The sequence below is a fragment of the Aotus nancymaae genome, unplaced genomic scaffold, assembly GCF_030222135.1.
Source record: "Aotus nancymaae isolate 86718 unplaced genomic scaffold, 86718_ANA_hifiasm-v0.15.2.pri h1tg000067l, whole genome shotgun sequence".
Taxonomy (NCBI): Eukaryota; Metazoa; Chordata; class Mammalia; order Primates; family Aotidae; genus Aotus; species Aotus nancymaae.
Genome location: NW_026988482.1, coordinates 11,175,888 through 11,199,131, shown reverse-complemented (window position 1 = coordinate 11,199,131; position 23,244 = coordinate 11,175,888). Strand labels below are relative to the sequence as shown.

At 35.7% G+C, this 23,244-nt stretch overlaps 1 protein-coding gene and 1 long non-coding RNA gene across 2 annotated transcripts in view; one reads left to right on the top strand and one right to left on the bottom strand.

The window, feature by feature from the left end:
* P3H2 (prolyl 3-hydroxylase 2) overlaps nt 1–23,244 on the top strand; it is a 165,828-nt gene that overhangs the window by 110,244 nt on the left and 32,340 nt on the right. The window contains 2 exon segments of the mRNA XM_021671370.2: nt 19,047–19,199; nt 20,200–20,389. Coding sequence (XP_021527045.2) covers nt 19,047–19,199; nt 20,200–20,389 — 343 coding nt within the window.
* On the bottom strand, nt 147–22,025 carry LOC110568390 (uncharacterized). The gene is made up of 5 exons (XR_002478673.2): nt 21,831–22,025; nt 11,389–11,509; nt 9,350–9,495; nt 1,945–2,008; nt 147–1,051 (listed from the first exon to the last, which is right to left on the bottom strand). It is a non-coding gene; the product is annotated as an uncharacterized LOC110568390 (long non-coding RNA).

Genomic DNA, 23,244 nt, shown 5'->3' with positions numbered 1-23,244 from the left:
TTCTGTGGCTCTTAAGACACCAGCTGGGGACCATGGAAAGAGTCAGATAGAGCAGAATGATAATGAGGCTTCTATAAGGGCAAGAAATTAGAGAAGCCACGAGGCCACCAAGAGTGGCAAAGAAGACAGTGAGCTTTTCGTTATGACTGAAGCCATAGATGATGTGGGCTCAAGATCAGTGTCTACGTTCATTCAAATACAACCACAATATGAAATCTCTCTTCCTGATGTCCCATTTCTCCCCACAGATGCAGCCAGTTGGAGCTTCTTTCTCAGTACATAGCCTGCACTTTCTGGGCAACCTGCTTTCATCAGTTACGATTGTTTTACCTAGAATATAACCTTTTCACCTTAAGCTGCCAAACCCTATCCATCTGTTGATCCTAAGTGTCTGCTCCTTTACATGGAGTCTTACTTCTCTCTCCTAAATGATCTGTTTCTCATGTAGCCATACCTGTTGATCTTCTGTCTACTTTTTTCTTAGAAGGGGCAAAATTATTTGCATAAAAATAGGAGAAATAAATTTCAATGACAAGAAATCCTGTAACTTTACAAAGACTCGAAATAGTTATTGATTCCTTTATTCAATCTTTTAGTTTAACAAGCCTGGGCTGAGCCCTACTGCTCATATTCAAATCACATCTTTTCCTCCACCATCAGCACAACTGCTACATTCTTCATGAATCATTCCCTAATTCCTCACCTGTAAGCAATAAATACTTCTCATAAATCAACTATTTATTGTCCATATTTTGCCACCGAAAGTTTTTTTTTCTCCCTAGTAGACGTCAAATGCCCAGAGAGTAATTTTCCTCTGGAAAAATATCAAGAAAACATAACACATACTTTCTTCCTATTTAAGAAAAAAATATCAAAGTAGAGATTTACTGATACTCTACTCACACCAAATTCTTGATCTCAGTGTAATATTTCATATGCAGAAATGATGAAGTGATGATTTAATTACATTTTAATTGGTTTTCTTCTCTCGTGGAGGATTTTCAAGCTCTTAGGATTTGGCAGCCAGGGCCATTCCACTTATCCTCTGGACCTGGAAAAGATATTTGAAAACTGAGCAGCAGGCAAAGCCAGGGTTGTTAAAATCACCATTTCCCTAAAGGATGTTAGAAGTCCTAAGGGAAAATATTTACAAGGAAAATCTGTTTTCTCTTCGGAATTTACAGATTTTTATTTGTCTATTTTTCTCTTCTTACATGTCTCACCCTTGCCCTGTCCCATGTGGCAGGAAGACAGATCCACTTGTCCTTCCACAGATGTGCCCATCATCGTCCAGTAGCTGACAGAATTTTATGCCTTTTTAGTAAATGCCTTTCAGTTCATCGAAGTTTGCTAAGAGCTCTTCAACTGTATCATTAGTTTATTTCCATTATTAACAAATTCTTAAGAATAACTTATGAGTTCCAGTTTAAACTTTTGAAAAACAGCTATCAGGAGACTACTATAGTTTTTCACCAGCTGCCATAATTTTTAAAACTTGGTGATATCATAAATGCTACCCGTGGTGAGTTAGGTGTCCTTTCTATGTGTTCTCACACCATTCTCCTTTGCACTTGATTCACTACCTGATAATTGTCATGTTTATTTACTTGCTATGGCCCTCCCAATGCTATAATCTCTTATTATATTAATATCGATATATATTGAAGAACACACCCATTCCCTATGTGCCTATCATGCATAATTGGTAATTAGCCCATAGTAGCCCATCCAGGGTTCTCAATCAGTGTTTGATGAGTGAACAACTATATGAACAGCTTTTCTTACAGTTCTTATTGAGAGCCCAAGGTGTGCCAGGAAGACTTAGTCACTGGGACTATGATAATTAATCAGAGGCACAGCTTTTTATGAGCTGAGCAGACTTTCAGATTTAAAGAGAGAAAGTAGTTCCAGTTTTTAAACAAATGAGTTTTCATTTTAACTTACAAAATCTCTTCATCTTCCTTATACCGGTTAACAGTGTCTTCAGAACTCTGCCCCTAGAGAGCCACTGGGGGAAACACAGACATAACAGCGGATGATTATAACACTACAAGAGAGGCACCATGAGCGGAAGTTCAGAGGTGGGCGGGATCATATGGGATTTAGTTGTTCATGGAACACATAGCAGAGGAAATGATGTTTAAGCTAGCCACTAGAGATGAGTGAGAAATAATCAGGCAAAGATTTGGAAGGAGAATTTTCCGAGAAGAGGAACACTGCAGATTCAGAAGGGAGACTGTGTGGAACTGAGACAAAATTCATCAGGACCAAATTTTAGAAAACAGCAGAGAATAATGAGATTTAAGTCTGGGCAGGTAAACCAGGAGCAGTCAGGCAAGAGCTGGTGAGTCATGTTTAGGAATTTGAACTCGATCCTTAGACCAGTGGGGAGCCTTTGAAAGTCTTAAATCAGAGAGGGATAAGATCAGATTTGCATTTTAGAAATATCGCTCTGGATGCAGTGTGGTAAATAGATTACGGAGAGCAGGAGTTCACGAGAAAATTTCCTATAGCTGTTTTGCTTTGTACGTTTAAATATGCCCACTGTCCCACACACATACCTCTACCTACACACAAGCACACACCTTTTTGAAATTTCTCTTGTCTTATATAAACTGTATAAATTAAATTAACAAGTGGCATAATTTGACCTTATTTCAAGATGAAGCCCTTTCATGCTTGAGATATTTATTTATTTAGAAAATCATGATTAAGCACTACTTTTGCTTACTTTCTCATTCTACCTCCATTCCTGTTTCTTCATATGCCATACATATGTTTGCTTTTAAAATTAGAAAACAAGAAAAATGAAAAATTGTCAATTATGAAGTCTTATTTCTCCACTTGGATACTATGACCATTAACATCTGGTGTATAAAATTTTTCTAACGAATTTATTATTACATGAGTAGAATCATATTATACATACAATACAGATTATGAAAATCTATTTTTATTTGAGGATATGTCGCAAGAGCATGTTTGCATTCTAATTATTCTCAGTGGGCATAAAATATTCTACCATAGGATGGTGTTATAAGTTAGTCTATGCCGGTTAGAAATTTTGCTTTCAATTTAGTCAGACCAGAGTTTATCTGGAGTCTTAAAAATTCTGTTTCACAAAATTAAGATGATATTTCCTAGGTAGCTCTTTCTGTCTGGTGCTCTAGTATTTGGGGTTTTCAGCACTTTTCAGCAACTTTACCAGCTAATCAAAACCATATTAGAAAAGTATCTTCCACTTGGGAAGTTTTCTGCATTAGGAAAACTGTTTACTCACAATAAAATAAACGGAGATGTCTAAAGGAAGAGGGTCTTCATCAAACTTATTTTTTAGGATAAACCAAAATGGAAGGTTTAAGGACCATAAATAAAAACAAATGTATCACTCCAGAATGCCTACAGAAATCCTTTACCTTGAATTTTTTAGTCTTATTCTGAGAAAGTATAAAGAAAATCAGGCATTTTAAATTTTTTTTCTTTTCTTTTTTTTTTTTTTTTTTTTTTTTTTTTTGAGTCAGAGTCACCAGGTTGGAGTGCAGTGATGTGATCTCGGCTCACTGCAATCTCCACCTCCCGGCTTCAAGGGATTCTCCTTCCTCAACCTCCCAGGTAGCTGGGACTACAGGCGCACACCACCACTCCCAGCTATTTTTAAATATTTTTGGTAGAGATGGGGTTTCACCATGTTGGCCAAGATGGTCTCAATCTCTTGACCTCATGATCTGCCCGCCTCAGCTTCCCAAGGAACTCTGTTGTTTCTTAACTTTGTTTTCCATTCTGTTTTAATGTCATAATGAGTCTACCAAGGTCACTTTTTGATACCTTTGTGGAAAGAACACTGCATTCAAAGTTAAAATACTTTAGTTGCTAGCACTGTCATTGATCGTAATGGGAGGATATAATGGAGCTAAGGGCCTGATACCTGGTGTAAGATAGAAATGAATTTAAAGTCAGATTAAATTACTTACTATTTTTAGATTTCTCAATTGTAAATGAATTTGTTGATGTTAAACTCGTTATTTTCAGCATTTGTTAGTTTGCCAGGGCAGCCATCACAAAAACCACAAACTGGGTAACTTAAACAACAGACATTTATCTTCTGACTGTTCTGAAAGCTAGAAGTCCAAAGTCAAGGAGTCAGGTTGGGTTTTTCCTGTGGCCTCTCTCCTTGGCTTGCAGAATTGTTGCCTTCTTACTGTGTCTTTATGTTGTGTTTCCTCTGTGTGAGCTCATTCCCCTGGTGTCTGTCTCTGTGTCCTAATCTCCTCTTCTCAAAAACAAACAAACAACAAACCAGAAAACCACCAGATTGGATTAGGGCCCACCCTTGTGGCCTCATTTTAACTCAGTTTGTTTTTTAGAGGTTTGGTCTCCAAATACAGTCACATTCTAAAATACTGGTTGTTAGTACATATGAATTTTTGGAGACATTGTTTAGCCCAAAACCCATGGGTAATATGTAATACATTTATTTCAGGTCTCTGGCATAGTAAATGTTAAATAATAGTAGCAACTCCTATTATTGGCCTCTCTGAACTTCATTCTTCTCATTTGCAAAATTGGGATATTAATATCTGCCCAGTCTATACAAGATGATGACTTAAGATTATTTATGTTAATGTTCTTTGTAAATTAAATAGTAGAAGCCTTTTGTGTATTTTAGGTATATGCACATATACTCAACTATCTTCTCTTTGAGAATATGCAAATTGCATCCAGGCATTTGCTATTTGCTTCTTTTTACGTTAAAGCAGGAAGTTGGGAGGGTGGGACTTAGGCTCCTAGTCATCTTCCCTTTATTTTTGTAGGGTCTCAGCATCCTCCATTCCTAAACACACAAATTTAATAAGTTTCAACTCATATATCCTTTCCCACAGTACTTCCTCTACTCATATGGGGCAAGGAGCAATGATTAATGAAAGTGGAACAGAATCTCTCTGCCTCACCGTCTCCAAGTAGAGGCAAATGAGATTTCCTCTAGTGCTTCATGGGAGTGTTTCCAAATGAAAAAGAACAAAAGCTGCTTATATTATTTCATAACAAAACCACATGGTTTTCTGGATAGAAAGAGGAGAGATGGCAACTGTCAGATGGAAGGCTATGTTCATTTTAATGATTTGGCTAAAATTTCTCTCTGGCTTAAAATTGGGCTTGCTATGGGGTCTTCAAAATATGAAACATTTTAAATGAACAGAAAGTGAGTCTTCCAGAAATGTGAAACGTGGAAGTGTGGTACCTTATTGGGATGCCCTACCAACTGAACTTTTAGAGTGTGAGTATGCGGGTCGATTCGATAACACTCAGCATTCAGGGCCAGGTGGAGACCTGGTTGGAAGGAGTAGGGTAAGCTGGCAGGTGTTGCTGAGTAAGACTGATCTAATCCAGCTCTCTCATGGACCATCCTACGCAACTGGAACAAATGAGCAACCTAGACTTTCTCTTCTCTCAGATAGAGATGTTTCTGGAAGGAAATTTTAAGAGCTACAAATCACTCAATTGCTTTGAAATTCTCATGTGCTCCTGAAAATAAAACCTAATATGTGCTTAACTTTCAAACCCCACCCCACTTTGGCCTCAGACTACCATTTTAGTATTTTCTGCAATTTCAAACCCCACTCACAACACTTGTACTCCCAATAAACTAACTCCCAAATAAGGATGATGCTTTTCCTCTGTGTCTTACTCATGGTGAAATGCCCTTCCCAGCACCTCTGCCCGTTGAAATCTCATCTATCCATCAGGGTCTGTTACAGATGCCGTATTTGTAGTAAGATCTCTATGAAGACTTTCCAGATCCATCTATTCAGAAGTTCTTTCTCCTACTTTGAATCCTTATAGAATGTATTTTTAGTTCTCTTAAGGGCCGTTACTTAACCCTGAATTATAGATCTTTGCCTGATTTCCCAACCCTCCCCCCACCCCCCGCAAGTCACTACCAAAAAGCAGGAAGTATCTCAGATTTCTCCCCACTGTTTCCACCTACGCAGTGCTCAGCACAGGCCCCTCATTAAATACTGCTCAGGTGGAATGGAAAGATGAAGTAGAGCAACCTGAGTTTCAGAACGTTTAGAAATATAATGCTTGTAGTCCGCTCTTCAAACAAAGCAGGACTCCATATGTGGAAGTGCATAGTGGCGGTCTTTTCTTAGCATAGACCAAACACGCAGCTGCTACACTCTGCTGCACTAGAACATTTCAAGGCGAAGGGAGCCAATGTAAACCCACAGGATATGCAAAACTGAAATCAGACACCCTCAGTTTTTTTAACCACCGAATATGATTTCACGGTCTATTTGAAATGATTTTTCTAGGCCGTGGTTCAATTCAAGCCAGTCTCTTCATTTAAACAAAATCCTATAGTTCTATACTTACTAGCAGTCACTTTGCAACTTTAATTTGCGTTATTTCAGGTGGCATGGAGAAACTTACGTCTGCCACTGACTTGTGGAGGGATACGTTTTGGGTCTAATTTTTTTATATGCACTTACTAAAAATGGTAGATTTAATTTTCCTGTTAAAGAAGGGAGATTGTCCACTTAGTCTTAGGCATAGTGAACTATACTAAAAAAATTAATTAACTTTAGAATTCGAAGACCAGGTAATAGGCTTCGCTCTTCTGTCAGGACCCATGTGACCCTGAGAAGAACATTTTCTCTCTATACGTATCTTATTCATGTAAGTATATTAAGGAAGAAGATGTCACAGCAGATGAAGAGCTATTTCAATATCTGCATTCAGGACTCACAGATCACTTAGGTCATTATTTTACAATTAAAGTCATTCTTTCATCAACGTTACTGAAGTTTACCATATATATGGTATCATATATATTTTCATATTTATATATATACATATATATATATCAACAAAGTAGAATCTCAGAAAACCGTTTAGTTTTTGAGCCACTCTGAAGCAGAGTAGAAGGTCTTTAGTTTGAAGAGTTTGAAAAATGTGAAATACATTGAAAAGTGTGAAATACAATGTCCTATTTACAGAGATTAACTGTTACAATAGTACATTAAAAAATCTGAAAGCTGTATCTTAAAGAAATATGTTTAATTCTTACTATAGTTCATCTCCCACTTTCTTTGTTAATTACGAAAGCGTTTTTATCAGTCTTATGAACGTCCAGGGCAATACAGTTCTTAGCAAGGTAAAGGCTGAGTAAATATCAAACTAAACATTTTTCTTCTGTCCTTCTTGGTTGCTCTTACTTATTTATAATAATTGATTGCCTTCATTTAGGAAACACTTCTTTCTGGCTTTCTCTCTGAGAAAAGACCTCAAGCGTGTCTTCAGTGAAGACTTTGCTCAATATTTGGTCAATCAGATCTCTTGTCAAGGTTCCTGACTGCTAAGAAGATGTACTTATTTGGATTCCTTTTCATTAAACACAAACTTGCTCAAAGTGAAATGAAAAATTTCTGCAACCCACAACCAAAATTTGTAGCCACCTAATAGTACTATTCCCATTGCAATTACCACCATGTTCCAAGTTAACTAGTTTTGAAATATTTGTTGTTGTTATTGTTTTGTTTTGTTTGAGAGGGAGTCTTGCTCTGTTACCCAGGCTGGAGTGCAATGGCACGATCTCAGCTCACTGCAACCTCTGCCTCCTGGGTTCAAGCAATTCTTTTGCCTCAGCCTCCTGAGTAGCTGGGATTACAGGTGCACACCACCACTCCTGGCTAATTTTTGTGTTTTTAGTAGAGACGGGGTTTCTCCAGGTTGGTCAGGCTGGTCTCGAACTCCTGACCTCGTGATCTGCCTGCCCCGACCTCCCAAAGTACTGGGATTACAAGCATAAGCCACCATGCCTGGCCTTAGTTTTGGAGTTTTAAGCATGCATTCAACTTTGGGTTTCCCTTTGACCAACTTACTTCTTCTCTGTTATGTGAGAAGGAGAATTACAATGGTTTCCCCCAAATTTTACCTCTTCTCCAGTATCTCTTTACTCCCAGTTAGTCCTACAACAACGAGGCTAATGTTTCCACAACTAAAAGGATATAATCAAGTTTCTCACAGGCCTCCAGTCTTACACTCTTCTCCCTGCCAATAAGGAAGTTCTCCCTGCCAATAAGTGAAATTTTACATCACATATAAAATTTAAATCATATTTTAGTTTTTATTTTTCACAGTCCTTTTTGGAATGAGAGAGAGATGTTTTCAGGACTACATTTGCAAACATGCACATATAGATAATACATATATATATCTGTTGCCCCTTTTTGAGGAATAAAAATCAAAACACCTCAGCATAGTATCAAAGATCCCCATAATCCAATCCTATTCCACCTTGTTTCCCATTACTCCAGAATCAAAACCTTCCATATGGGCCAGGTTATCCAAAACACTATCTCATAAACATATCTGAGACATTCCTACTGCCCCATGATCATACTACTCTACAGCTGACACATCTATACGTTTTCTGTTTTTCAAGACCCTCAGTCCTCCTTTCTCAATGAGGCCTTTCCTGAACCTTCCAGGTTACTGCGACTTCACATTTCTCTCCATTTTTACAGCATTGTGTTGTCTGCAACCTACTCAGGCTGCCCTATAAGCTTGTAAATTCCCAGTTTTTGATATTAATAGTCTGTGTATGTCTTCTTGTCCTATCTGGGCTGTATTTAATACAAGGTCAGGATCCCGTCACATTTATTTTGTATCCTCAGACACTTGTCATCTGTCACAGTTCTTTCTATGACAGAAGTGACCAGCAAACTTGTTACATAAACAAGACATGCACAAACTCACCTCTACGTTGAAATAGTAGTGACTAAAATCCCAAGTGTATATTTGTGAACGTTCGTTTTAATCAAAGAGGTAGCTTCTAACTTTACTTCTGCTGCTAATATTCTAGGCAGGTTCTTTATCCACCTGTAAAATGAGGCAGTGGGACTATATGGTACAAATGGCCTATCCAGCCCTAGTCTTCTATAGTTAATTGCAGTTAGTATTTATAAGATCAGTGCAAGTGTCATTAAAGCAACAGAATTGATGCCACTCGATATGTTTAGTCAGCGGGTAGATCTCTCCCAAACTTTAGCTTTCTCTAGAATTGACGTGGACTAGAACGAACTTTCTAATATAGTCTTTTGGCTGAGGTACAAAGAAAATGTTTGAGTTTATATTTAACCTGTATATATAGCAGGGATATTTCATACACCGTACACCCTGAAGGTTATGGCTGTGGCTGGGTACTTTTAGAAGTGCAGGTGTGATGCCAGAGGAATTTATGAAACGTTGAAATGAAAGAACTCTATCATCAAAACCATCTCTTTAGTAAGAGCATGTGGCCCGCCAGGTTGGGAGTACTCATTATTCAGCTTGATGGGTTACGTACCTGCAGAGACCTTAGTCTCTTCTTAAAGATTCCTCCAGGAGGGGTCTTTGGAATAAAATTCCCCTTGGCTTGCAGCCACGATGCATTCCTTTGCATGAGCTGAAATGAGTGTTTGGAAATAATTTTTGAAGTAAATCTTCCCAACCCTATAAAAGCAAGAGTTTATATTTCACAGAAGAACATGGCATATTTATACCAAAAAGGTACACGTGGAATTCAAAAGATTTGCCTGTTTGCTTTTCTTGCATTGCTCACAGTAAAGTGATTTGAGTGGAATGTTAAGTTTGTTTCATAAACACAAAATGAAAGGGAGACCAAACGTGTTAGAAATTGTAATGACAGAATTTATCTGTACATTCACTAAACCCTAAAACCCTCCTCAAATCATCAAATTTGCCAAGCTATTTTCAGTGTTACCCTAGCATTGTTACAATTTTCAACAGGCCAGGGCCCAAATGATTACTTCTTTTCTCTGATCTATATGCCTCCATTCAGTCCACTCAGGAAACAGAGGACTTACAGAAGAAACACTAAATAAACCCATACTTTGATTCCCAGTCACTTATGACAAGCATTTTGTGTCTGATGCTTTGTCATTTCACAAAGCAATGTTGCAGACACACCAACCAATTTTTGAATTTTTTTTTTTTTGTATTTTCAAGATCAGAAGAATCATTTCCAGGTCTATATTAAGCTATTTCACTGCTGATTTTCAAAAAGGTTTTTTAGAAACAAAAACCCATAGTTAATTGCCACTGTGCTATCATAATTGACAAATTCAAATGATTGTGACATACAGTTTGAAGAAAAAATGTGATCTGGCTGCTAATGACTGCAGAGTCATAACTGTGGTAGTGAACAGTTAGAAAGCTGGCTTTTGGCTATAGTGAATTGATGGCCAGTGAAAACTTTTTTTTCATTGAGTCGTTAGGGAAAGACAACATTTTTCTCCATTTATCATAATGAAAACCAGGCAAAATATAAGTCAAGTGTTATCACAACAAAATTTTTTTTTTTTGTACCATAAAGTTTATTAAGGTCAACTCTGTCCCTGGACGAGTTTTGACTTGGCACTATAAATTATTGTTTGTATCATAGTGTACCCTTGTCAATAATTATCAGCCACTTTCTGCACTGGTCCTGAAGTAGAGGTAACGGCTCATCTAGCTTTTAGAAGCTGTCCTCTTGGGCAGACAATAAATGGCCATTTTTATTTCTCTTATTTTTGTTACTAATATGATAAAATGCTTTGCAAACTACATAAAACAAGCAAATTATATGACAAATGCCATGTTTATCATTAGCAACCTCACAAGTTACATTGTGCTCACCAATACAGGGGTCATGTATAAGGGGTGTAGAGTTCTGTACTCACATAGAGAGACACTGGATTTCTCTTTTTATTTTTCAAAATCTGACATGAACTAGATTCCTTAGATGTTAAAGTAATGACTACCACAGTAGTCATGGGATGCTGGCAGAACTAGAGTATGCAATTAATGACAACTACCTTCAGAATAAATTTTGAAGAGGATTTAAGCTGATTCCAAAAACAGTAGCAGGAAGCAAATGTCAGCAAGGTCTTGGCCAACACCGCTTTTCCGTAACCATTAGTCATCATCTGACACCTCAAGGGAGAGTGCTGGATAAACACCGCAGAGGTTAAGATCCCTGCCCAGTTACTCAGTCTTACCCTGTCCTAGCATTTAGAACCAAAAACAACGGTAACGTACCAATAAACGCACACTAACTTCATTCGACCCGAGGCACAGATGACTTGTCTACGTTCCATCAGTAAGATAAAGTGCTCTCCTTCTTACCCAGCAGCCATGCAAGTTTTGGCTGTCCCCTTGGTAGGAAGTTAGACAATACACAGATTATTTGAGGGATTCTGTCCAATTAAAAGCACACACTTATTTTTAGCTAGTACTTAGAGAGTTTTTTTTTTTTTAACATCAAGGGCATTTCATTTTAAAGAGTCTCTAATCGGAAATAGTATGTTTAAAAGTTCTGTTTCTTCACTTTCGTGTTTTCCTTACCCAGAGAGATGGTTTCTATTTAGATAAGAAATCTTCTAGCGAGCTGATGGAATCTGTTGTTTCACTGAGCGCATAAGAGTATCCTCATTTGGCAGTGGCTGTTCACCATCATTGTTTAGCACTAAAATGTAAACATCAGATTAAAACTTCACTAGAGTGTTTAGAAGGAGCAGGAGTCTATTAATCAGAATCAGGACCATAAGTAATTGAGGGAAAGAGCATGAGCAGTTTGGCAAAAGAAAGCCCTTTGAAAAAGCATATTCTTTCTTTCCAACTTACTCCACAGAGGAAATGTTACTCTTTAGAAATGTCATTTCCCATTTAATCCTTACCAAATTGCAGTTTGAAAACTGTAAATATTTACTTATAACCAACTACATTTTGGAATAACATTCCATAAATGCAAAGATAAGTTCATTTGCTACATTAGCATGACCACCTAACTTATGAATTAACATGTGTTCTTTAAAGCCAGAAATTTTAAAATGTTCTGCCTTGAGATGTAGAAAAGGGATATAGTGTCTAAAAATTTCTCTTATTATGGGAGTATATACTTTAAATAGATTGTACCTTTTCTATGTCCCTGAATTTCCTTGCTAAAGCAACTATTTGTGTAGTTAGATTTTTTAAATGGAAACAGAAACACTCAAAGAAAAAAGTGATATATGTCAGCTTTAGTATGACATATTAGTAACCCAACATAATATTGTTACTGCAAGTGACAGTGAATATAGTTCTGAGCTTCCCAGTAGTCAAGGCAAAAGGTGCAACACAATATGTCAGGTAGTTCTCAATGGATGCAAAAATTAATTTTATAAATTTGTCAAGAGAAACAAACTTATTATAACTGAATTATGAAAATAATTTCAAATACGGATCTTTTTACAAGTTACATTGATGTGTTAATATCAGTAGTAATTGTGAAATAAAATGCAAAGTTATTTTCTATATGGCTATTATTTTACTCCAAAAATCTGACTCTGTTATATAGAAATGTTTAGGAATTTCCTAAAATAAGACTGAATTCTCATTCAACAGCCGATTCTTTACATTTAAAGACTGTAATTTACAGGATTTAGTTTAATTCTGTAGATTGAACAAACTGCTTCCAAATTTTATTTCAAAATTTGATGTCTCGTAAATTTTAAGAATATTACTTTTATATGTTGTTCATATTGTAAGAAATTTATTTATTTATTTGGGTCTATGAAGAAAAATTAACTCAAGTTGGCAAAAATTCGTATACATTTGGAGACTTTTAGCAAGTAATGATATGTCTACAAAAGTGCCTTGTGACATCTATAGATATATGTATATGAATACATACAGACACACACACATCTTGCAGGTTCATCAAAGGATGAACTTTTGTTGTTTAGTATGATATACATGCTGTAATTTGATGAATTCCTTTCTCTTTAGCTGTTGTGCTTATGCTGCTAGGTAGAGCTAAAAACGGGTACCGTGGCTTAGAAATAGGATGCCTTCAGTGTCAGCTTACATGCTTGTCACTTGGGAGTTAAAAATCTCTAAAGTTACTATGTTGTGAAACTTAAGTAAAAAAGCCAAGGCAAAAACTATTGCACTTCATTAAAATGTAATGGATAAATTCCCAAAGTTAGGGTGATGAAAGTAGAAAGAGAATTCATTTATTTATTGAAAATTGTTGATGTTTGAGAACAATTGTAAATTAGTTATTTTATTAGTTATTTTAGGCTGGATGTTTTACTCTGATTGTACAAAAAAACTTTCAGAAGAGTAAAAAGTGATGCCAAACATTCTATTTTAAAGTACACAGTGGTCTTTCCATGTTTTAATGTGTTTTAGAAATATTAGCCCCTTTTCTTTGTTGCATGTGCCTTACAAGCTGTTCTTAGTTTCATATTCAAAATATTTGAGCTATGTATCCTAACTCAGAAAATAGGGAACTTGTATATTTTTCATATAAAATGTTTGGAAATTTTAAAAATGTCTCCTTTTGCGCTATATGTTTGCCTTCTGAATTGAGAAACATTGTTATAGCAAGGATGAGCAACATGGAGAGGAAGAGGAGGGAGTGGGACCAGGGAAGGGAAGTAAAAAGAGGCAACTGACTTAGCTGTGCTACTTTATTTTGCAAAGTAAAGCATTATCTGTGACCTGATTACTGCAGAGCTCTTCTGCCTGCTAGGAAGATCTATCTTCCACAAAGAAGTCTGAATTATCATTTTCAAATGTGTATCAGATCTTATTATATCCTTCCTTAAAGTTCTTCACTGTTTTCTTGTGCACTTTTAGAATTACATTTAAACTCTAGCCTATACAAATGATATTTGTATAGCCTATACAAATGATCTGCCCTTCTCCAACTTCTAAAATCTTCCTCCTTGATCTCTGTGTTGCTTTTAAAACACATCAAGGCTTTTTCCACTTCAGGGACCTTTCACTTGACTTTCTTTGGCCTAGAATGCACTTCCTCTTGTTCAGTTCATGCCTGGCTTCTCAACTTTGAGGTCTTGGCTCAAAAATTACATTGCAGAGATCTTCTATGATGAATTTATCTAAAGGAGTTCTCCTTCCACCCCAGTTCCAGCCAGTGCTCACAACTTTGTTGATTATTTCTTCATAATGCTTAACACAATCTGAAATTACTTTCATTACTTATTTATTTACTTGGGATTTGTCCCCTTCTATGAGAATGTCAACATTTATTATAGAAAGCAAAACTTTGTCTATCTTGACCATGTAGGTATTCTCATTAGTGCCTGATACAGAGTTGGTGCTAAATAAGTATTTGCTGAATAAGTAAATGGGTGAACTAATGAACTGGGGCATGACTGGAGAATTGGACCTGTGTGTGTGTTCCTCAATAGATGGATGGTAAGTTATAAAATTTACAGAAGTTCCGTTTCTCTGGAAAACGTTTGTATAATGGCAGAGAGGAAGAACTGATGCTAGAAAAATAAGAGCCAAATCCTGGAGTTCTGTTTCTGGAATGTCATGGTGTGGAGTGTCTGAAATCTCTTTTCTGGTCAATGGATAGCTACTGGAGATTTTTCAGTAGTCGATATGTGCTTTAGCAATGCCTCCTTTACTACCAGTTATGGAAAACTCCTTCTGTGTCAGAAGAGCCTCATTCACTCACAGGTTCAAGGACAGTGTAACTTCTGAATGTCAGCATGTTGATTTAGTCAATGTTCATTTCTTTTTCCATACAGCATGGCTGACACGTAGTCATGCTTCTGGGCTGGCAAAAGGAAATGTTTGCCTTAGTTCTTGATAGCTTGAGATGAAATGACCCAAGGCTTCTTGAAGACATTTTTACCAGTATCTCTCACATTTCAGTGGCCTCCCTTAAAAAGTCAATGCCATCTTCATGTCAGACTATTCCCCTTTCCTCAATTGTTCTTTATTTCGCAATTTATTTTTCTAATGCATAGTTGCCCTCATATTAGAGTTACTTGCTCCTGTGGTTTGTTTTAATTAGGTCTTAAAGGAAGTCCAGTTTAGAGCCTTTAAATGCTGTGTGTTCTTGGTTTGTTTCATTGGAGGAGTGGGTAGGTCCTTCCTTAGCTGAAGCCTACTACTGACAAAGCCTTGTAATAACCTCTATCCAATCATATGACATTATATATACCATGCACATGTTTATGTGGACTTTTCTTACCACTTTGGATGTGTGTATTTAATTTCTAAAATGGAAGACAGAGATATCAAGCTTCCTGTTAAAACAGTGGTTTATTTTATAGACCCTGGCAGCAAATTCTAGTTTCCTAAACTGGTTCACAATAATTTAAAAGCCAGGGCCAGTTCATGAAGTTTTATGGTTCAGCCTTAAGTCATGGAATCTTTTTTATAGATTGTAGTGTGTTCAAGTCTGGACTATAAAGGAGGAAGGCACCAAATAAGCAAAACATCAAATTTGAGAAAAGGACCCAGTTTGTCAACATTAACTGTTTTCAAGAGCTACTGAATCACATTCATTGTGATAACCACATTGGAAGCTCTCAATATGAATGATGATTTCAGAGTTTTTATTAAACATACAAAGTTTTAGTATCTTGTAGCAGGGGTCCACAATCCCTGGGCCATGGATGGACCAGTACCAGGCCTGTTAGGAACGGGTCTGCACAGCAGGAGGTGAGCCTTACCACCTGAGCTCCACCTCCTGTCAGATTAGTGGAGATCTTAGGTTCTCATAGGAGCGCCAAACCTATTTTGAAGTGTGCATGTGAAGGATCTAGGTTGTGTGCTCCTTATGAGAATCTTGCCTGATGATCTGAGGTGGAACACTTTAATCCTGAAACTATCCCGGCGCCCCATCCATAGAAAAATTGTCTTCCACCAAACTGGACCATGATGCCAAAAAGGTTGGGGACCACTACCTTATAATTTATGATACATACTCACATGTAATAGACCTAACTTATGTATAAAAGGTTTACTTCTTACAAATTTTTTTCCCTCATTTCTAAGACATATCTTAGATATAATCTATATGTAAAGTAGGTAGAAAATAAAAAGATTAATAAATCATATGATCCATAATCACAGAAAGCTCTAATGGGGAAGCGAATATACTAATGCATATATAAAGTGCAGAATGATAAGCACCAATAGAGGAACAGGGTTGAGATTATCCCGTGGTGCCTAACTATGGCTACCTGGATGGGTAAGGGTCTCTTAGAGAAGGCAGGATTTAAGCTTGGCCTTATAGGACATGACATATTTCAGTAAGAAAAGACAGAGGGACAAAGGTTCTCTAAGTCAGTGGAATACCTTGAGCCAAAACATAAAAGTAGGAAAATTAAGAACATAAATATTTATTTGTGTTCTGTCAAATTTAACGTCTAGTGCTATAGAATCAGAGTATGTTAGTACTAACCTGTTTAAATTATCCTCTTAAATTATGTGTTCATGAGAGCTATAAACTCTACTGTTTGTTAATGGGAGCATATTCACGTCCTTGAAACAAAGCATTTATAAATTGTATGCTATTTTTTTTCTAGTGCTCTACTGATTGCTGAACACATTCATGTATATTTCATAGTTGAATCCTTCCAAAATCTTACATAGTAAATGATGGTATGTAGATGTTCTGAGCATTTTTTCTTTAGGGAACGTTAAAGCACCAATGTTTGAACAACTTTTTCCAGGTTTACATGGCCAATAAATGCAAACTCACACACAATTTCAAACCTTTTTTTATCCCTATATAGTTATTACTATGTAGATGCATGCAACTTATATTTATCTATATCGATGTGTAAGAAGTTGAGAAAATTAAAATTGAGAAAGATGAAATCCAAACTTAGTGATTTTGACAATCAAAATAATTCTGGGTGCACGGAATTGAGAACAAAGGTAAAAGTGGAAGGAAGAGCTCATTTCAAGCAAGGTATAATGGAAGGGAAAGTCAGTAGCTGAGAATATGCAAATTACATTTAAAAAGGGAAGGCTTTACTATTACTGGATGAAGTTAAGAATGTCAGGTCTTAAAACAGGGCAGTTTATGTTTCGTGCTAAGAGTTGATTCTTTATATTTCACAAGACTGCAGTGACTGGGGACTTGTGAGTCTACTACGTTTACTTGTTATTAATGAGTGGCAAAATTGTCAAAGGCAGATGCAGCTGAATCTTATATGCTATTCTGTGATTTTACATTGTTCAGTACGATTAATTTTCATTTCTTCAAACTTTAAAATGGATTGAGCATATTTTAGATTCCACCATGAAGAAGACAACTAATGTGAAGTTTTATTTTTCTGATGTGATGTAAATGGATCTGTCTATTGAAATTCCCCATACTAAATCATATGTAAATATGTGAGGTGGGCGGATCACGAGGTCAGGAGATCAATACCATTCTGGCCAACATGGTGAAACCCCATCTCTACTAAAAATACAGAAATTAGCCAGGCGTGGTGGTGTGCACCTGTAATCCCAGCTACTCGGGAGGCTGAGGCAGCAGAGTGGCTTGAACCCAGGAGGCAGAGATTGCAGTGAACCGAGATCATAACATAGCACTCCAGCCTGGGTGACAGAGAGAGACTCCATCTCAAAAAAAAAAGTGTTAAAAGGGGTAAATTAATTCCATTTTATTAAAAATGTATCATTGATTGTTATATGAAGATCATTGTATTAGGTGGTTTAGGAAACAGTTTGCAGTGTCTGTGTAGTGGTTGTTAAAAATTCCTTTTTATTAATGAGAATCAAATATTAATGAGAATCAAAATTGTAAGTTTGGAATTAAATATCTCAAAGCTGTGTGGTAGAGCATTTTATGTGTGTACTTAGCATCTTTTATGCATTGAAATAATTTATCATTTTAATTTTTTTAAGTTTTGTCTTTTTTAATTGACACGTAAGTCTACATAATTATGGGTACAGTGTGATGTTTCCATACCTGTATTTATTGTATGATTATTAAATCAGGATAATCAGCAAATCTGCCTCCTATAACATTTATCATTTATTTCAGTGAAATCATTAAAAATACTTTCTTCTAGCTATTCTGAAATATACAATATATAATTGTTAACTATTGTCATCCTACTCTGCAATAGAACATCAGAAACTATTCTTCTTATTTAACTGTAACTTTGTACTCTTTGACCAACCTCTTCCCCTCTCTCCCTTTTCTATGTTTCCCAGCCTTGGTAATCACCATTCTACTCTCTACTTCTATGAGATCAACTGCTTCAGATTCCATGTAAGAGTGAGATCATGTGGTATTTGTCCTTCTGGCTTATCTCACTTAACATAATATCTGGCTTATTTCACTTAACATAATATCCTCCAGGTTCGTCCATGTTGCTACAAATGATGGGATTTTATTAATTTTTATGGATGAATAATATTTCCATTGTGTATATGTACCACATTTTCTTTATCCATTCATCTGTTGGTGGGCACTTAGCTTGATTTCATGTCGTGGCTATTGTGAATAGTGCTACGATAAACGTGGAAGTACAGATATAGCTTCAACATACTGACTTCATTTCCTTTGGATATATACCTAGCAGTGAGATTGCTGGCCCATGTGGTAGTTCTATTTTTAATTTTTTGAGGAAACTCCATACTGTTGTTCATAATGGTCTTGCTAATTTACATGCCTACCGACAATGTGTAAGAGTCCCCTTTTCTCTGCTCCCTTGTCTTTTAGTTAATAACCATTCTAACTGGAATGAAGTTGTATGTCATTGTGGGTTTTACTTGCATTTCCCTGGTGATTAGTGATGTGGAGCATTTTTTCACATACCTGTTGGCAAATTGTATATCTTCTTTTGAGGAATGTCATTTCAGATCTTGTGCCCATTTTTAAATCTTTTTTTCTTACTATTGAGTTTTTTGAGCTTCTTATATATCTTATATATCCTAGATATCAACCCCCTTTGGATATGTCTATATAGTTTACAAGTATTTTCTCCCATTCCATAGGTTGTATCTTCACCAGCTGATTGCTTTCTTTGCTGTGCAGAAGTTTTTTAATTTGATATAATATCATTTGTCTATTTTTGTTTTTATTGCCTGTCTAATAAAAAAAGAAAAAGAGAAAAAAAAAACCTAGGCTGCTGGTTTCACTCTTAAACTGTGAGAGATTTTGGATTGATCGTTGTATTTCTCTGAGTGTGATTTAGAAATATTTGCCTTCATTTGGTCATTTTTTTTCTCTTTAGCTTAACCAGCTCGAAAAAGCAGTGGAAGCAGCTCACACATTTTTCGTGGCTAACCCTGAGCACATGGAAATGCAGCAGAATATTGAGAATTACAGAGCAATGGCTGGTGTTGAAGCATTGCAATTGGTGGACAGAGAAGCCAGACTACACATGGTAAGCTCTGTGGACCCCTGCCCTCACCACAGGGAGCTAAGTGCTCCTAAGTTTCATTTGCGTCAAAGCAAATTTATATGGATGAATATCTCAAATTTTAGTAACATTTTTAGACTTTCCAAGTTCTCAGGATACAATGATCAGGCCTGAAACAATTGAGATTTTTTTTTGTTTTCATTAAAATTTTAAAAGTTGAAATTAAAAAAACTAAAACATTAAAATTTTTTTCTCTTAAAAATTAAGAGAAAATAAAAATCAACTTAGAAAATCAGTCTAATATGATAAAAACCAGAACCTTCATATAATTATCTATAATCCTCTCTGAACCTTTCCAGTACTTTTATTTTATACCTAGAGGTGAGGCCAGTGTGAATTGTTCAGGATTACACTATGATTTTCCAGCTCCCAGTCCAGTGGTTTGCCCATTGTACCTATACTTTTCAAACTGGGGTTTTATAAAGTGATATAATTCTTTGTGTAAACTAAACATTACTTGAAATCACGTGTTAAAAGCCTTTTTAATTTTCCTTCAATTTTTGATATCGCCATTCTCAACATGTCGGTTCCAAAATTATTGTTGCAGAAAAAAATAAGGGAAGATTTTAGAGACTATTAAAACACACACACACACACACACACACACACACACAGAGGCAACTCCTCTAAAAGTGGATGACACTTCTACTCACATCTGTTTACCTGAACTTATTACATGGTCCTACCTATAGGCAAACGAATTCAAAAATACAGTCTTGCATGTACTAAGAAAGAAAATGAAATTGATCCCATAGCAGTCTATTTGCTCAGTAAGATCCCTCTCACTTACAAGTATTTGAAACCAGGAATGTTGTTCTTTATCTCCCAGGGCAACCCTTTGATAAAGATAAACCCTCCGCAGCACAAGCATCCAGTACCTCCACCTACCTAAATGATCCTCAGTCAGCCTAGACCCTTGTATTTGAAAGTAAGCGTTTTTGTTTTGTTGTCTATTTCATTGCAGGAGAGTTACAATGCAGGAGTTAAACATTATGAGGCTGATGACTTTGAGATGGCTATCAAGCACTTTGAACAAGCCTTAAGAGAATATTTCATTGAAGATACAGAATGCCGAACCCTATGTGAGGGGCCTCAGAGATTTGAAGAGTATGAGTATTTAGGGTATAAGGCTGGTCTGTATGAAGCTATTGCAGGTAAAGCTTAGGTTTTCATTTTATTTGTTTCTTGATTATAAAAATGCTACTTGCAATTTGTGAAAAACTATTCCGGCAATATAGAAGAATATATTGTAAAAAATAAAAGACTCTCATGTATCTATCCCATCTTATCTCCTGTAGAGAAATTTATGTAATTAAAATTTTAGTGATTCTCTTCCAAACTTTTTCAGATGCTTATATATTTATGTATTTATTTATAGTTATTATTTCACATTTTATAAAATAGGACAAGACTATATATATATATTGCTTTTCAACTTTTGTTGTTTTATTTTATGCTTAACAATATGTTGTGGACTTCTTCTCACGTAAGTATGTAGATCCACCTTATTGTATTTAATGGCTGGATAATGCTGTTTAATATAAATACATCATAATTTAATTGACTAGTCCTTTACTGACGAGTATTAAAGAGATTGAAATTTTTCATTATTATAAACAATGTAGCGTGAACACTTCTGTATTGTCTTCAACTACTTAAAAATATTTTATTATTTAATAAGAATTTAATATAGTACAAAGTGGCACTTAAAATAGTAGGTAATACACATTATAGAATAATTTGGGAGATTGGCTAGTTAACTGCTTATGAGGGGAAAGAGGGTTCTCTGCTGTATACCTTACACAAAAATAAGTTTGTAACAACAATATTAGTGTAAAATATAAAACTGTTATAAGAAAGTGAAGGAAAATATTTCTATAATATTAGGAGAAGAAAAGCTCTTCTAAGCATGACAAAAGACAAGAAAAATAAAGAACAAAGTAAACTTTAAGATTTATAAATATAAATTTGTACAATAAACCAAACTGATCTACAAATCACACATAGAAAGTATTGCAAAATATTTTATAAGCAAAGTGTTAATATCTTTCATATTTAAAGAGAGTGAATTCATCAAAATGAATTTTTCAATTCATCAAAAAAATTCAAAGAATTTGAATTCGTAATTCAAAAAAAGTAAATTATTATTGTTCATAGGATTTACTTATTATCAGTAGTAATAATAACCAATACATATGTAGCAATTGTAACATACAAAGCACTTCACATATTTTTATCTCTTTTTAGTGCTTTAAGCAACTCTTACTTACTCTCCTCACCCTTTTGTAAATGAGAAATTTTTATCTGAAAAAGATTAGTGATGTGATTAGAGTGAAGCTGGAACTCATATTTGGACTTTTCTGACTCTAGAATCTATGCTTTTAAAATCTACATAATTGAAAAGTAGGCAAAGGATATTTATTCAATAATAAATTGTTCACAAATAGTTTTTGAGGACACATTTCTTTTTTCTGAGTTACCCATATATGAAAAGCAATGTTCAACTTCATTTACTTACTAAAATGACAGTTAATTAAATCAGTTTGCTCTCTTCAACTTCCAATGCTTTTGGTTTTCCGAAAAAGCACTACTCACCTAATAACTCAAACCAAATTCCAAGAAGTTATCTTTCAATCCAACATCTTCCTTCGTTCCTATTCCCATATGATTCGTTACCAAATGTGGATAGATGCTGTCTCCTAATAGCACTTAACACTTCCTAACTCTCTCCAACCCTTTTGCTATGACCCTGGCTCAAGGCAACTGTGATTACCTCCTTGCAGCCCTTCATATCTTGTTCTGGTTTTGCTCTGGTTGCAGACCAAACAGTCTCTAAAAAACAAAATTCTGCTCACAGACCTGGTTTAAACACCCCAATGGCTTACATTCCATTTGGAATAAAACCTAATTATTTAATAAGAACGTTCATGATTGGGCCCTTGTGTATGTTTTCATCCATTTCATTTATTTCATTCTCTCCCTGTCATACTCTCTCTTTTTGATTCCTTAAATATGCCATGTGTATTTCCACTTGCAGATTTTCAAAACATTGTTTTCTACTATCTCTTGGCTAAAGCTTTGTCCTGTTTAGTGCTCAATCTTCAGGGCCTAAGAAGAGTGACTGGCAAATAGTAGATACTTAGTAAATACTGGTTAAATGAATGGGTTGATGGATGAATGAATGAGATGACATGTTCATCAATAGCATAGCAGTGATTAAAAGGGTTAAATACTCCATGTTTATGAGAATGAAGGTCATAAATTGTTAAGGTTTCTTATAGAGACAATTGGGGTATAGCTATCAAAATGTAGACTAGGAAGCAGACTGAAAATTAATATGTCAAATGACCGATTTGTGACATACACAGTTACCCAAAATCGACTCAGTTCATCTAAATTCAATACAACAATCTCAATTATAGAGGATATTTTCTTGAAAGTTTTAGTTTTTTGGATCCCTGCAAGATCCAGTTGCCTAAATTTTTGGAATGTCAGTTTTATGTGTGGTTCACATTTTAACTGCTGTTTCCCTACACTTGATCTTTTATTTGAGAACGCCAGATTCTTCCTTCATTATAGCTAACTATGTTGTGGTTGTGGGGGGCAGGTATGCATCCTACTTCACCCCCACATTGGCCTCTACACCTGCTTCCACCAATGGCCACTGAACAATTTTGACCCATGTCCTAGATCTGGTTTAGGAAAATTGACAATTTCCCACAGATGAGCATTTAGTGATTTGTTGAAGGTCACCACAGCATGTTGGATGCTGGAAAAGAGTAGAGATCTCATAATCCAGGTTCTTTAATTTTTAAGACTCAAACTTACTAAAAACATATTAATTGCACAATGTCTTTTAAGATAGAAAGGAGGCAAGGGATACACCTAATAAAGGTAATATGACAGCTCTCACTATGTAAATTATTGTCCGGTTCAAAATTGTCCTAAATTAGGAATAAAACTGGCTTTTTAAATAGCAAATGTATTAGAATGTCAGAATATTTGAATT